The sequence below is a fragment of the Xenopus laevis genome, chromosome 1L, assembly GCF_017654675.1.
Source record: "Xenopus laevis strain J_2021 chromosome 1L, Xenopus_laevis_v10.1, whole genome shotgun sequence".
In the NCBI taxonomy this organism is placed as follows: domain Eukaryota; kingdom Metazoa; phylum Chordata; class Amphibia; order Anura; family Pipidae; genus Xenopus; species Xenopus laevis.
The window spans coordinates 57,843,795-57,859,053 of NC_054371.1; the positions used below are offsets into that span (position 1 = coordinate 57,843,795).

Below are 15,259 nucleotides of genomic sequence, written 5' to 3' on the forward strand. Positions count from 1 at the left end.
GTCTCCCCGCACACATAAACATTTGAATTTAAACAACATATGTAAAACCAGGTTAAAGTAACACAAGGGCACCCTGGATAACTGTTTTGCAAGATTTTCTTGCACAGAAGATGTGTCAGATGTGTGTATCACAACTTCTTATTATCGGAAGTGGTTTGCAAAATAAATGCAGGTAAACAAGAGGATGCCATGGGCAAAAGTGCAGTTGTCCCAATGCATTTACTTTGGCCCTCTACATATTAATCTTGGCCAATCTTACACGGTGGAGGAACATTAGGTCATTTGGCGTAACCTTAGTTAAATTTGTTCTGTACCTTGAGCGAACTGCTCGGAACAGTGACACATCAGATGAGGGCGCAGGTACTACTTGTTAAGTAAACACTACATAAACTAATGATTGACTGCAGAATGGTGCTTAGGTTTAAAAGGACAAGACTCTACTCCATTTTTACTGTAGGCATCTCTAGTCCAAATGAAGATGATTCAGAGGGCAGCACTAATCACATTGCTGCTCTGCTTTGCAGGCAGTGTTTGGGTATGGTTTCTTTTATTTTTTCTTACATTTGAATTGTTTTTTGTTTTTATTCCTTATGCCTATATATACTCTAACTTAGGCTAGCATTCTGTTGTTAGTATGCTTTCTCAATCTAACAAGTCATGTAATAGCTAATAAATAATGCAAGGGTACTAGAATGTTCTGTTCTATAAACATCAGTTGTAATATGTATGTATGACTTTATTTATAAAGCACTATTAAAATATACAGTGATGTATCTATCATCTTTCTATCCATCCATCGATCCAATCATCGATCAGCTACAGGTATGGGACCTGTTATCCAGAATGCACATGACCTTGGAATTGATTTTTGGATAAAAGATCTTTATACAACGAGTGTGCTAGAAAATCATTTAAATATACACAATTGACTGTTTTTGCTCCCAATAAGGATTAATTATATCTTAGATTAGTACAAATTATTGTTTTATTATTATATAGGAAAATAAATATTTTTTTAAGAATTTGGATTATTTGGATAAAATGGAGTCTATGGGAGATGGCCTTTCCATAATTCAAAGTTTTCTAGATAATGGGTTTCCAGATAAAGGATCTCATACCTGTATCATAAAACAAGACACACCTATGTTAATTTAAGTGCTACAAATCTACAAGGCAGGGACCTCCTTCCTCTTGTTTTTTTTTAATATGTGTCACTTCTATATATATATATATATATATATATATATATATATATATATATATATATATATATATATATATGTGTGTATTTATTGCAGTGTTTGTCCCCTGTGCATTGACATTGGTTTTGCTTCCAAAAAGGATTAATTATATCTTAGATTGAATCAAGTACAAGGTACTGTTATATTATTACATAGAAAAAGGAAATCTTTTTTAATAATTTGGATTATTTGGATAAATATCTATGCTACAATATTTCAAAATGACATGAAAATAGGACAGATATGGGACCTTTGTCCGGGTTTCAAGCATTCCTGATAATAAATCCCATATCTGCACCACAATAATATGTGTGTGTAGTTGGTGGACAGGTATAAAAAATGTTGAGATATGTATACAGGTATGGGATCTGTTATTCAGAAACTTGTTATCCAGAAAGCTGTGAATTACTGGAAGACGATCATATCGACGATATTTACTTTTTCTCTGTAATAATACAGATACAAAATGTGTTGGAAGCACAACCAGCCAGTTGAGTTCATTCAAGTATGAAGATTCAAATTATCCAAACATCCATTATCTGGAAAACGCCAGGCCCCAAGCATTCTGAATAACAGGTCCCATATCTATATCACATATTATCAGCATAAATAATCCCCCCCTCAAAATAAATACCAAGAACATTATCCACATTACATAATATCATGTACAATTGATTTTTTCAATATTTTCGTAAAACTGTATTTACTGTACTTACATGTATGGCATCCATTATTGGGAAACCCGTTATCGAGAAAGCTCTGATTTATGGGAAGGCCACTACCCATTGACTCCATTTTATCCAAATAATTAAAAAAAATGTAAAAATATTTCCTTTTTCTCTGTAATAATAAAACTTGAACCTGATAAGATATAATTAATCCTTAATGGAGACAATTGGGTTTATTTAATGTTTAAATTATTTTTTTAATAGACTTAAGGTATGAAGAGCCAAATTATGCAAAACCCTGGGTCCCCGGCATTCTGTTTGACAGTTCCCATACCTGTACATACTCCTTTGTACTGCAGCTCACTTCCTAGCTAACCATTGGCCTTTATTTTATATACTTAATCTAGATGAATTGATGTGTTATTTGATAAACCTTATTTTATACCGTGTTTCATTGCAGTCTCCCAAAGGATACATATATAAAATAAACCCACAATATATTTCTAAATGTTTTATGAGGCTCACATTACTAAGATTTATATTCTGTCTTTCATCTCTTTATCAATCATCTGTTTTTATTTGCGTGTCTATGTATTGTGTCTATTAATTTATTTAGTCTATTAATTTAGCTAGACAACTAGTTGTAGTATGTATGTATAAATTTATTATCTATCAGCTTTACTATTTATCTGTAGTGTTTTACATATCCATAAATTTTATTCAATTCTTTGCCCTATTTATTGTAATATTTCTGCTCCTTTGTTATGTTTGCTTAATGTAACTCCAATGTAACAAAGTAATTCCAAACTGGTTCTTTATTTACTTTGCAGTACTATAATACAATAACCAAAGTTTTCATACTGTGTTTTTGTTGTTGTTGTTGACATTTTAGTCTGAAGAAGAAGAAGGTGGCATTGAATCACAGGGAGGAAGCATACGTGGTCCTAGAATATCCGAATCTAAAGCTGAAGCTGACTGCAAACAGGAAAAAAACTGGCCAATCTGTTCAGATGAAGACTGGGTAATTGAATTTTCATTGCTCTGTTGTAACTATTAGACAGTGAGTACTGCAGGTGAAAAATTTGGGATGCACTGAAGCCAGGATTTCTTTCAGGATTCCGCCTTTTTCAGCAGGATTTGGATTTGACCAAATCCTAGTGCCAGGCCGAACTGAATCCTTAAGATCACGTGACTTTTTTTCAAACAAAGCACAAAATGAACATTTTTTTAACCATACTTCTCTTTAACCTTCCTAACTATAATTTGCATATGCAAATTATAGTTCAGATTTGGTTCAGGATTTCATGAAGGATTCAGAATTCTGGTGAATTCCAAAATAGTGGATTTGGTGCATCCCTAGACAAAATAAATCTCGTTGGTGCACAAAACACTACCAATGTGCATAATATTTTTCTGACCCTAGGCTTGAACAGGTGCACAATTGTCATTTGGTTGGCATGGAATCGCTGTTACATATTCTTAATAGTTATTCGCCAGGCGAGAAATTTGCCTGTTTTGCCGCTGGTGAATAAATTCGAGAATCTGCTTCAAAAATTCACTGGCGAAAATTCGCCGGCGTCTCGATTTCGACTCCGGCAGCCAAAGGTTTTTCGAGGACAGCAACGGCGTCGCCAATTTAGACTTTAAAGGAGAAGGAGTTGGCGCAAAAACCCTCCTCCCCTCCCATGTGGTGCCCACCCTCCCTCCTCTCCCCTGGCCTACCCGTCCAGCTGGACAAATGCCCCTAACTTGTTACTTACCCTTCTGCGCAGTTCCAGTCTACTGAGTTCACCGACGCCATCTTCTTCCACGCCATCTTCTTCCTGCTTTGACTGGGGCATGCGCAGTAGGAGCATTTCGCCGGTACGATCTACTGCGCATGCGTAGTAGATCCGTAACGGCGAAATGCTCCTACTGCGCATGCGCCAAAACGCTGGTCAAAGCAGGAAGAAGATCGCGTGGAAGAAGATGTCATCTGTGAACTCCGTGGACTGTACCTGCGCAGAAGGGTAAGTAACAAGTTAGGGGCATTTGCCCAGCGGGACAGGTAGGCCAGGGGGGAGGAGGGAGGGTGGGCAACACACGGGAGGGGGGGAGGGTTTTTGCGCCGACTGGGTTTCCTTCTCCTTTAATGAGACTTTAATTTAGACTTTAATGTAGACTTTAATTTAGACTTTAATGTGGGCAACTTTGACGCCAACGCCCTTTTTGACGCTGGTGAATTGTCGCCAGCGTCAAAATAGCCGTTTGAATCCTTAAGCTTTCCAATGTGGAATAAACAAAAAGTACTAAAAAAGGTAATATTTTTGGGGGGTAAAATTGCTTTTCTTTTAAAAAATACGTTCTAACGAGGATGCAGGTAATTGTTGTGTCAATACTTTGTCAATTGCTAGTGACATGTTTCAAGTAACTCTATTTACCTAACAGGGAAAACAATGATTCTGGAAACGATAGCAAATAGAAGGTAGCGTTTACTATGAATGGACACGTTAGCACTACTGCAGTACCTCATGGCATCCTATCAACATTTTACAGTTTGATATTAAACTGACCACCCATGGATATGGAATGCAATAAATATATTGTATGATAAGGGTACCTTGATACATGACAGATCCTTGTTTCAAAAGGTGTAGTTCATTACAGCATCAAAAGCATTGTCTTTTGTTTTCAAAGCGATTTATAGCAGTACAAAGTGAATCTAATTGCTGGACAAGAACTCCTTTTTATTGAAAGAAAAATATCTATGCAAGTTGTACACGTTTTGGTTGAAGTTAAATGAAGTTTGCTTAACATGTAAAACTAAGACGTCCTTTAAATCCCATTTACAGGGTCCCAAATGTCCTTCTGGGTGCAGAATTCAAGGATTAACAGATAAAACTGATAAAGAGTTTGGCAAGAGAATTGAAACAATTAAACAAAAATTAAAGGATGGAGAATTCAGTCACAAAAGTATAGATGTGCAAACCAAGCAAACATATGAGATCCTTAAGAATAACCTTGCACAGGCCCAACGTAAGTACAATCCTGATGCATTCTGGATTTGAACCCTCTTCCATTCAGTGCGACACCTAAATTATACTTGCCATTTTGCATGTCTATTACAGCTGTAATGAAGAATGTTTCACAATGACAAGACACATGCACCCCTAGTGCAGTAGCAATTATACGTGCATAATGTTATATGATATTGGAAAATCAAGTTATTGAGCTCACAACCAAGAGTTATAAAGCTAGGCAATTTCCTTGGTTGTTCATACGTGCTACATACCTATTTACTCTGTATGTCCCAGACCCTATGAATGTTCACAGCAGTCTTTTAATGCATATACAGGTATGGGATCCATAATTCCGGAAAACCGTTATCCAGAAAGCTCTGAATTACAGAAAGTTCATCTCCCATAGACTCCATTTTATCCAATTTTTCTCTGTAATAATAAAATGTAAGATATCAGTAATCCTTATTAGAGGCAAAACAATCCTGTTGGGTTTACTTGCTTTTTAAATGATTTTTTAGTAAACATTAAGTATGGAGATACAAATTATGGAAAGATCCCTTATCCGGAAAACCCCAAGTCCCAATCATTCTGGATAACAGGTTCCATGCCTATATTGGATGGCTGTGATCTATATATATATATATTTAATCCTTATATAATTTTAATCCTTATTGAAAGCAAAAACAGCCTATTGGGTTTATTAATGTTTACATGATTTTCTAATAGACTCAATGTATAAAAATCCAAATTACAGAAAGATCCATTATCCAGAAAACCCCAGGTCCCAGGCATTCTGAATAACAGGTCACATACTTAATTGTTTATCTGAACTTTCAAAGCCCCATGGATGTGTATCAGGGGAAGATGTCTATGAAGCTGCAGAAAACTGTATTTATTTTACTTCTTATCATTAATACTGTTTAATTTGTGGGACCTAACTTGACAATGAACTACATGCAATAGAAGGCACTGATATCCTAGGTTAGAAGTGCTGAAATTAAGGATTAAGAAATCATAGAAAAATACAGATTTGTCCAACACTTTCCATTAATGTACTGAGTTTCTGCATATGAATAACTAGATTTGGTGTCACATCTTAAGGTGGGGTACAGTTACTTCTTGTGTTGCCCTCAGCTGTGATTATAGTGATGTACCACCTATGTCCTATTCTAATTCTACTCACAATCAAGGCCCTTGCAAGAATAATGTAATAAAGTGTGCAAGAATTCATTTAAATCAGTTTATTAAATTGATAAAAATTCATTAAATACTTCTAATTAACTTCGCCCATCATTGAAAACTCAAATCATTTTAGTAAACTTATTTGCAATATTCTATTGTATATATTATATATATATAGCAATTGGACAGGGACCCGCACTCCAATGTTCAGTGAAGAAAACTAATATTTATTCATACTTGTGCATCCAACGTTTTGGCCCATGCCTGGGCCTTTATCAAGGCTTATTATATATATATATATATATACCATGCTAAAACCAATTACCTAATTTTCTAAATATTCCACTTTTTTGACACTTGAATGGGTTATGTTCATATTGAAGGTTCAGATTTCATATACAGTATTTATATTATAAAAGTTTAGTGATTGTTATTTTTAATTTACTCAAGTTTCCTCTCCTCCAACAAGTAAAACATGGCATTCTGGTTTGTCTAGTTCAGTCTGTATGCTTTGTATAACTCGTTGAATACTGATCACTGACTATCTTTAGTGGTCAGCTATAGCCAGAAGAACTATATATACTGGTATATCAAATTTAAAACTAACACGGGCGAGGGACTGATCTTTAAAAACTCAAGACCCTGTTTTTCATCAGTTTGAGTTTTTGAGGCAAAAAAATGAGATTGCATTTATTATAAAATTCAAGGTCAGATGTTCAAGGTTTGTTAAATGAGGAAAACTCAAAAACGAACTCCCCACTGAGAGCTGGCAGGTGTGAATTAAAAAAAATGGCATTAGATTGCGCAGGTCAAATATATTTCTCCCAGCATTTCTCAGTATTGCCAATGAGGGTACTGCTGCCACAGAAAGCAACCCTGTACTTATTTGTCACCATTTGTGATGAGATAAACTCTTAGGGGCAGATTTATCAAGGGTCGAAGTGAATTAGAGGGAATTTTCTAAGTGAAAAAATTCGAATTTACTCCGACTTCGATTCAAAGTAAAAATCGTTCGAATATTCGACCATTCTATAATCGAAGTACTGTCTCTTTAAAAAAACATCGACTTGCAAAATTCAGTGAAAAATCTTTCGACTTCGATATTCGAAGTCAAAGTATTTTAATTCGATGGTCAAATTTCGAAGTATTTTTTACTTCGAAATTCGACCCTTGATAAATCTGCCCCTTAATGCCACATAAATAGTAATTAGTAGTAAGTGCATGACGCCATCTCAAACTAGTACCCTATCCTACTATGGTGCTGCAATATTAAAGGGAAAAATACCTGTGTGTTGAAAATTAATTTTGAATATTCTTTTAATTAAGCAAAACTGATTTATTATTATTTTTATTATTATTATTATTAACCTGATACAGTTATCCTTACTACCTCATCTTCTCCTAACTTCTGCTGGCCCCTATATTTGATAATGATACTTATTATTTTATAGAATTGAATGACATGACTATTGTAATTTTCACCAGAAAGGCAATAGAAAGAGTCACATGAATTCCATAAAAGAGTGCACAAAGAGTGACAATGAATTTTTAACAAGTAAATAAGAGGCTGCTGACCTTGGCTAGGGCCTATATTAGTGTTTCAGATAATTTCACCCATACAATTAAATAAAAAAATACATTTAAAATTATTGGGCATGAGAAAAATATTTACTGTATTCCATGTTAAGCACCTAACACACTCAAAATTTGTGCTAAGCTGCTAAAGTTATTCTGGTTTAACTATTTTAGAAAGCGATGGAAAGTATAGTAAGGTGTCTGACGACCTCCGAAAGAAAATCGAATATTTAAGGCTAAAAGTTTCCAATCAAGTAGAACGATTGAAAGGACTGCAGAGAAACATCAGGGATCAGGTGGTGGAAATGAAACGTCTTGAGGTAACCAATAAAATCTGTCTACACGTGCATACGGGGCCCATTTACTAACAATCAAATTTTTATTTTTTCCACGAAACTCTAAAAATTTGTGGTTTTCCCATATTTTTTTAAAAGCTCTAAAAAATGATTTATGAAGTATAAAATCCACGAAAACCACTAATACAAATCTTTGCCAGGTAAAAGTTTCAGAAGTCCTATAGTAGTCAATGGTAGCTGCACTGATCCAAGTGGACCGTTTTAAATCAATTCTGACGTTTAGTAGTTTTTCTGATTTTTTTTTCGCTAGAAACATTTCAAGGTTTTCAAGGTATTCAGATTTTTTTTCATTTCATACTTTTTCCCGATCTGATTTGTTGAGTTATTTTAATGATAAATAAGAAAAAATCGTGGATGGGAGTTTTGTTTAATAAAAAAATTCAGATTTTAGTAAATAATCTCTTTAGAGTTTGTGAGCTTAGTAATGGTTTCAAAAACCTCTAACACCACTAAAATCTGACCTTTGACAAATAGGCCTTCCAGTGTTAATGAAATGCATTTTATCACTAAACCAAATAAATAATATACATTTTTTCTGTTTGAATGTGTTTTTCAGGTGGACATTGATATAAAAATCCGTGCTTGCAAAGGATCTTGTGCACAGAATACTAACTACAAAGTGGACCATGACAGCTATAATAACATACAGAAACTACTCTTGCAAGCTGAAACCACTGACATGAGCAACCAAGTGAATTCCATGCGAGTGCTGAAAATGAGACCCATTAAGGACTCTCCAGTGGACTCTCGTTATAAGACACTGGCTCTTGACAAAGACCAAGAAGCAGTGTTTCCAATTTTCAAGGACATTGATCAATATGCATTTGTTTTAGAAGGGAAAAAAGAAGTGGTAAAAGGCTCATCCATAGCAACCTCACCTGATGTATTTTCTTCTAGCAGTGGCACAAATGTAGATTTTCAAGGTTCCAAAGGTTATGGCGATGATAAAAGTACAGGGAAAGTGACAGGGGGAGATCAGTCAACCAAGGTCATCACAACGGTTTCATGCACCAAGACTATAAAGAAGAGGGTAATAAACACACCAGAGGGCCCTAAAGAAGAAATAGTTGAAACATATAGTGGTGGTGCAGAGTGTGAAAAATTAGGAAAATTTAACACAGGTGACACATTTTCAGCAGGGTCTGACGGAACTCGCATTATCCAAATTACTGGAAGTAGTTCTTTGGGAGATATCAGTAAAATTCCTACCTTTGAAGATTTTTTAAGTTCATCAGGGAAAAAAACACAAACCAGCCAAACCAGTAGCAGTAGTAGTAGTAGTACCAATACTAAGTTTGCAACTCATGATGCTTTCACTGATCTGGGAGAAGACGAGTTTGATGACTTTAGCCATGCAGGACTTGATTCACCAAGTTTTACACCCATCCAAAAAGAAGGCTCGTCTACATATACGAAGACCGTGGTCTCCAGCAGCAGCAGCAGGGGAAGCAGCAAAGATGGCACTCAGTTTGATACTAAATCTATGAAGAGTGGCCTAGTGTTTGATGACTTAGGCCCTATCCAGCACGATAATAGTGAAGAGGACAGGCCTGATTTCCAGGCCCGCACTGTGAGAAAAGAAATGAAGTTGGTTGGAGATTACACTGGGAAAGGTAAATGAAAGAAAGAGGGCAGTGTGAGGTTCAACTTTTAAACCAGGAGAAACTACACATAATGGAGACAACAAAACCCCTTTACCTAGCTTTTTTTAAACATTTAATGACGTACTTTGTTTATCGATCATAAAAAAAGAAAAAATAAGAAAGTAGATTAGGCAGGTAGATTCTGGGAATTAGGATTATATACAACAGAACATTATTATCACAAGAAGTTTAACATATTGACACAAATATCTTATTGTACTATATAATAACATATGCATGCCATTTGGCAGACTTAATATAAAACGTTTTTTCTTTATCCATCACATTTTAGATTTAAAGCTAATTTTAAATTCATAATAAAATAACCATTACTTTACATATATTTTTCAGCAATTGCCAGAATATAAATGGCTTTATTTTTGTCAGTCCAGGTATCATGAATTAAGTATGGCAATAATAGTAAATCAGATAAAACTGCATTTCTTTTTAGACTGTGATGATATCCGTCAAAAACACAGTTCTGGTGCCAAAAGTGGCATTTTCAAAATCAGGCCAGAAGGATCCAGTAAGGTGTTATCAGTGTATTGCGATCAAGATACCCAGTTGGGAGGATGGATTTTGATTCAACAGAGAGAAGATGGATCAGTTAATTTTAACAGGACCTGGCAAGACTACAAGAATGGATTTGGTGGTGTGGATGCCAGTGGAAAAGGAGAAGTTTGGTTGGGCAATGAAAATATCCACTTACTGACCCAAAAGGATGCAATTATTCGAATTGAGTTGGAGGACTGGTCAGGGGAGAAGGTTTATGCTGAGTACAATTTTCAGCTAGGGTCAGAATTAGAGGGCTTTATTCTTAAACTATCTCAGTATGAAGGCACAGCTGGAGATGCCTTGATAGAAGGATCCAAAGATGATGGAGAATACACATCCCACGTTAACATGAAATTTAGCACATATGATAGGGATAGTGACAGGTGGGAGGAAAATTGTGCTGAAATGTATGGAGGTGGGTGGTGGTATAATAACTGCCAAGCTTCGAACCTTAATGGAATTTATTACAATGGAGGTCAATATGATCCTAGAAATAATTTTCCTTATGAGATTGAAAATGGAGTTGTTTGGGTACCTTTCAAAGCAGCAGACTATTCCCTTAAAACTGTCAGAATGAAAATTAGACCCGTTGAAACATCAGGTTAAGATATTTTCTTATAACCCCCAGAACTCCCATGAAAGATTTGTTGTATTATTGTGTTTGTATTTCCTGGATTAATATATTTTCCAACTGTAATCATGAACCCACTAAAAAACTCATTTATGTCTAATGAACTGCATATGTTGTGTTTTGTTCGACGATTAAGTAGCAGCTGCTGCATTTTCTGGCCTCTAAGGCTTAAAAAATTTAGACCTGACTTAAACGTATGTAGTACAGAGGTGTTCAATCACGGAGCTTCCAAAATTTAATAGATTACATCTATCAGCATCTTCAAACAGCATAAAGCTGCTAAGGAATACTGGGGATCTCTAGATCAACAAAGGTTGGAATACCACAAGCTAAACCTTATTCCAACACAGGGAAATATGAAACATAAATATTAGCATTTAAAAGAAGGTATACCTGGGAAGGCATGGACACAAGTTGCTCATACTGTATATGAAAGTGTTAAGAATTGTGTAGAATTCACACAGGTATATACATAATCCATATTAATAAGGGTATTATCTGCTTACTTACTCGTGGCCCATTAATTTACAGATGGGCAGTGGAAAACAATTTAAAGGGGAACTATCGCAAAAATGAAAATTTATTATAAGCTTCAGCATAATGAAATAAAACTTTCTAAATACAATCAATTAAATATTCTGTACTGTTTCTGAAAATAATCAAGTTCTTCATTCCTCTCTCAGCATCGGTTTCTCTTCATTCTGTCTTCATTCCATTGGGTTTCAAAATATCATTGATAGCTAGATCCAATATATCGTATAGGGGGCTCCTTTTGCCTTTAATTTTTTATCATAGTAATTTGTATGTTTCTATTACTGAAATTCCTGGACCTGGTAAGTTATTCCCAAAACAGGAACTATAGCAGAGATCTCAAACTAAATTCCTTCATTGTTACTACATTCATATATACTTTATACATACCTGCAAAGTATATGTAAAATCATAGATATAATTATGGTATTTATGGATATAAAGGGTATAGGTCCCTAGAAATCTAAAACTTATTCTTGACATGGCCAATAAAAAAATCATTGCACATTTTTACCCAGTGTCATATAAGCATCGATATACCTATTAATCTACATACAGTGAAATCATCATAATATTTTGTTAAAATCTTTTATTCCAAGAGTAGTCTGGTCAACAATAGAGTTCCTCAATGTATCACCTTATTCCTATATTCCGATATTCTACCTTCCATATCTTGTTAGACTATAAGAATTTCCTGTGGATGATTATTTCTGGTGAAATTGGGATTTGCAGGTCATCCACAAAACAAGTCACATAGAAGTACTATCTCCAAGTTGTTGTTAATAGGGTGCAAGGACTAATCAACAAAATTGGAAAAGTGTTCATGACTCGAGTGGACAGAGCTGAACAATTCAGCACTGCAAGTTATTCCAGCCACATAGAATCACTTTCTGCGATAACACAACTTCATGACATCTTTGAGGAAAACATGATTAGAGAGAAAGGCAAGTAGTGGTCAAAATGGTCAAGAAAAAAAAATAACTACTGGATATTATTACATTTCTAAAATATGTTTGTAATGCTTTTTTCTTAATATATTTGTTGGAGTTGTCACATAGATATGATGTCCCCCATCTCAACTCCAATACCAATTTATATAAGATGCAAAACACAACTCTCCTTAAGATTTAATTTTTAAAAAATGTCCTTGAGAGAACTTATTGATATACTTTTAAGTAGTATTTTTATACAAAAAATAAAAATTGTCTTGAATTATAAACATCATATACAGTATATACTATGTAACAGAAAGTGTATAATTATTAGCATTGAGCCACATTCTTGTCATGACATGATGGATGGCACAGTTCATGAATGCAAGAATAGGGTTTTCACCTTTAAGCCTTATCTTCTCAATGACTGTTCCAAATGTTTACAGCGAAAACTGCATCCAGCCAAGCAAATGCTAACTGGGAAAGTGATGGTAGCAAAGCTCAAAATCAGTAGCCTTAGGTGATGTTAAATTTTGCTTTGCCACATACCATTTTTTAGTGACATTTGCATAACAACTAATGAAAATGACTCATCTGCCACTATCCTACTACACAGAAGTGTAAACTCAATCTCTTTTTAGAAAATTGTTTAATGACCCTATTGTGTGTGAATGTGATCGGGACATTAGACTGTAAGCTTTACTGGGACAGGGACTGAGGTGAACAATAAACAACTTCTGTAAAGCATTGGGGAATTGTGTCTGTGCTATATAAATAATTCACAATAATAATAATAACAGATCATTTTTTTATAACTTGTAGTTGTGTGATCAAGGCTAATTGCTTCATGGTTCGTATAGACAACTTTTAGAGTGTAGGAGAGAATTAGGGCACCTGGAGAAATCCACGCAGATATTTAGGAAACATACAAACCCATACAGATAGTGCCCATACTGGAATTGACCCCAGCTCCATGACAGCAATTCTAACCATTGAGCCACTATGCTAAACCACTAAAAGCAAAGATGTAATTGATTTCTACATGCAAATTCACTGTTGCAATTTATTCTACAGATTAAATCCATCATTATAAATGGAAATGATCTTAGGTTGATCCACTGCCATTCCTATTCATATAAATGAGAAGCCAATATTGACAGCTAGTGATGATTTGCTACAAGAAGGGGAGCAGTAGGGGTGCAAAACCAGATGTGTTTTTGTTTTTCGTATTCTACATTCAATTTGTTGTCATAATCTTTGTACAAGATAAAGGAAAACCTAAAAGACGATTTAACAAAACCTTGTTCTGAAAAATTGCCCAGTGTTTAGAAATAAGTTACTTACCACCAGATAGCTGAGAAAAAGTCTACCAGTTAATTTCTCAGCTAACACATGCATGCAACTGATTCTCTGTAGGATGGCAGACACAGACAAAACCCCACATGTGCCATTACCCTTAGTGCTGTAGGTAACAGTTGGAAAGGGATAATACATGACAAAGATACCAGCAGGCCTCACAAAAATAAGAACATACAGTACCACTTGCTGCCCTATAGATAAAAGACACTCCTTGCACCCGCCAAGTGCTTCATTCACCACCAGAAAGCTTCAGGTATCAGTCTCAGATGCAGAAGCAAGTGCATCTATATTTATCAAAAAATATATACTGTACATTCAATTTTGTGACCAATTCTAATAGCTGTTCAGTAATATGTTCAGTACCCGGGCAACTTCCACCAAAAGCTTCCCACCAGGGCTCACACCCTGGGTCTTCTGGATGAAACCAGGCAATTTGTTTCAGTGCCACATGTGCTGGTTTTGCAGACTCTAGAGTAGCAGTCACTCTTGAATGCAGCCTGAAGAAAAAGGCTCTGTACAGGCATAAACAACCCGGAAATGTCCGCAAAATCTTCCAGCCTGTATTTGAACTCAGGACGCCATGGGCAAACAACCAGAGCTTTAGCGGCCGTGCCACAGAGCCGAACACTGCCTACGGTCAGTTCCGGATGACCCTAACAACCGAATGCCCCCTTTTGCCTCTACATTGACTGACCTAGGGGGCAAGCTGTCTGCCCCTAGGTCAGTCAATGGGATTGCTAATGTGGGGGGGAGTAGCCTGCCTGTGATGGAAGGAGGGGCCTTGCTAAAAAACAACATGGCGGTTGGCAGCTTCCTTTGCTGAAGGGCTGTCTCAACAAAACAACATTTTCTTACAGGGGTTGCCTAAAAGACCCCCCACTGCGCTTTTTGGGGCGTGCCTTGCATCAGCTCGCAGCTGACCTTGGTCAATTTTTTAATAAAGACAGGGTTCTGTAGATGGCTGGAAAAAATCATTTGAGAAACTGATTAGCAAAGGCAGCTTTTTGCGCTTTACTGCCAGTCAATGTAGAGGAACAAGGGGACATTCAGTTGTTAGGGTCATCCTGAACTGCTCCCCGCAGGATTTGGCTCTGTAGCATGGTGGCTAAAGCACTGGCTGTCTGCCTGTGGTGTTCCGAGTTCACATCCCGGGTGGATAATTTCCCAACCTTGAAGTGCCAAAAGCTGCCTTCACTAATCAGCTTCTGAAATGTTTTTTTTCCAGCTATGTACGGAACCCTGTCTTCTTTAACAATTGACCAACTGCGAGTTGATGCAATGCATGCAACAAAAAGGGCAGCGGGCAGTTCTTACAGGCAACCCCTATAAGAAAAAGGGCAAATGGAGTTTTGTCAAGTTATGTCGAGACAGCACTACAGCAAAGGAAGCTACCAACCGCCATGTTGTTTTTCAGCAAGGCCTCCTCCTTCTATCACAGGCAGGCTACCTCCCCTCACCTTGGCCATCCCATAAACTTGACCTAGGGGCAGACAGCTTGCCTCTCCTTCCATCAAAAGCAGGCTATTTTCACCCCCCACCTTGGCCTACCAACACTGCCTTTTGATGTAAAGGCACAAGGGGAAATGC

The 15,259-nt window shown here is 36.3% G+C and overlaps 1 protein-coding gene across 1 annotated transcript; it reads left to right on the top strand.

Moving 5' to 3' along the window:
- The first annotated feature begins 427 nt into the window (after positions 1-427).
- On the top strand, positions 428-10,950 carry fga.L (fibrinogen alpha chain L homeolog). Its single transcript, XM_018231298.2, has 6 exons — positions 428-535; positions 2,802-2,930; positions 4,741-4,924; positions 7,840-7,985; positions 8,578-9,634; positions 10,116-10,950. Exons 1-6 carry the CDS (start codon positions 473-475, stop codon positions 10,823-10,825), a joined length of 2,289 nt encoding a protein of 762 aa, XP_018086787.1. The 5' UTR covers positions 428-472; the 3' UTR covers positions 10,826-10,950.
- The last annotated feature ends 4,309 nt before the right edge of the window (positions 10,951-15,259 follow it).

Coding starts and splice junctions, on each gene's coding strand:
- fga.L (XM_018231298.2), top strand. CDS start 473: ATGAAGATGATTCAGAGGGCAGCACTAATCACATTGCTGCTCTGCTTT. Junction 536..2,801: donor GCTTTGCAGGCAGTGTTTGG/GTATGGTTTCTT, acceptor TTGACATTTTAG/TCTGAAGAAGAAGAAGGTGG. Junction 2,931..4,740: donor TCTGTTCAGATGAAGACTGG/GTAATTGAATTT, acceptor TCCCATTTACAG/GGTCCCAAATGTCCTTCTGG.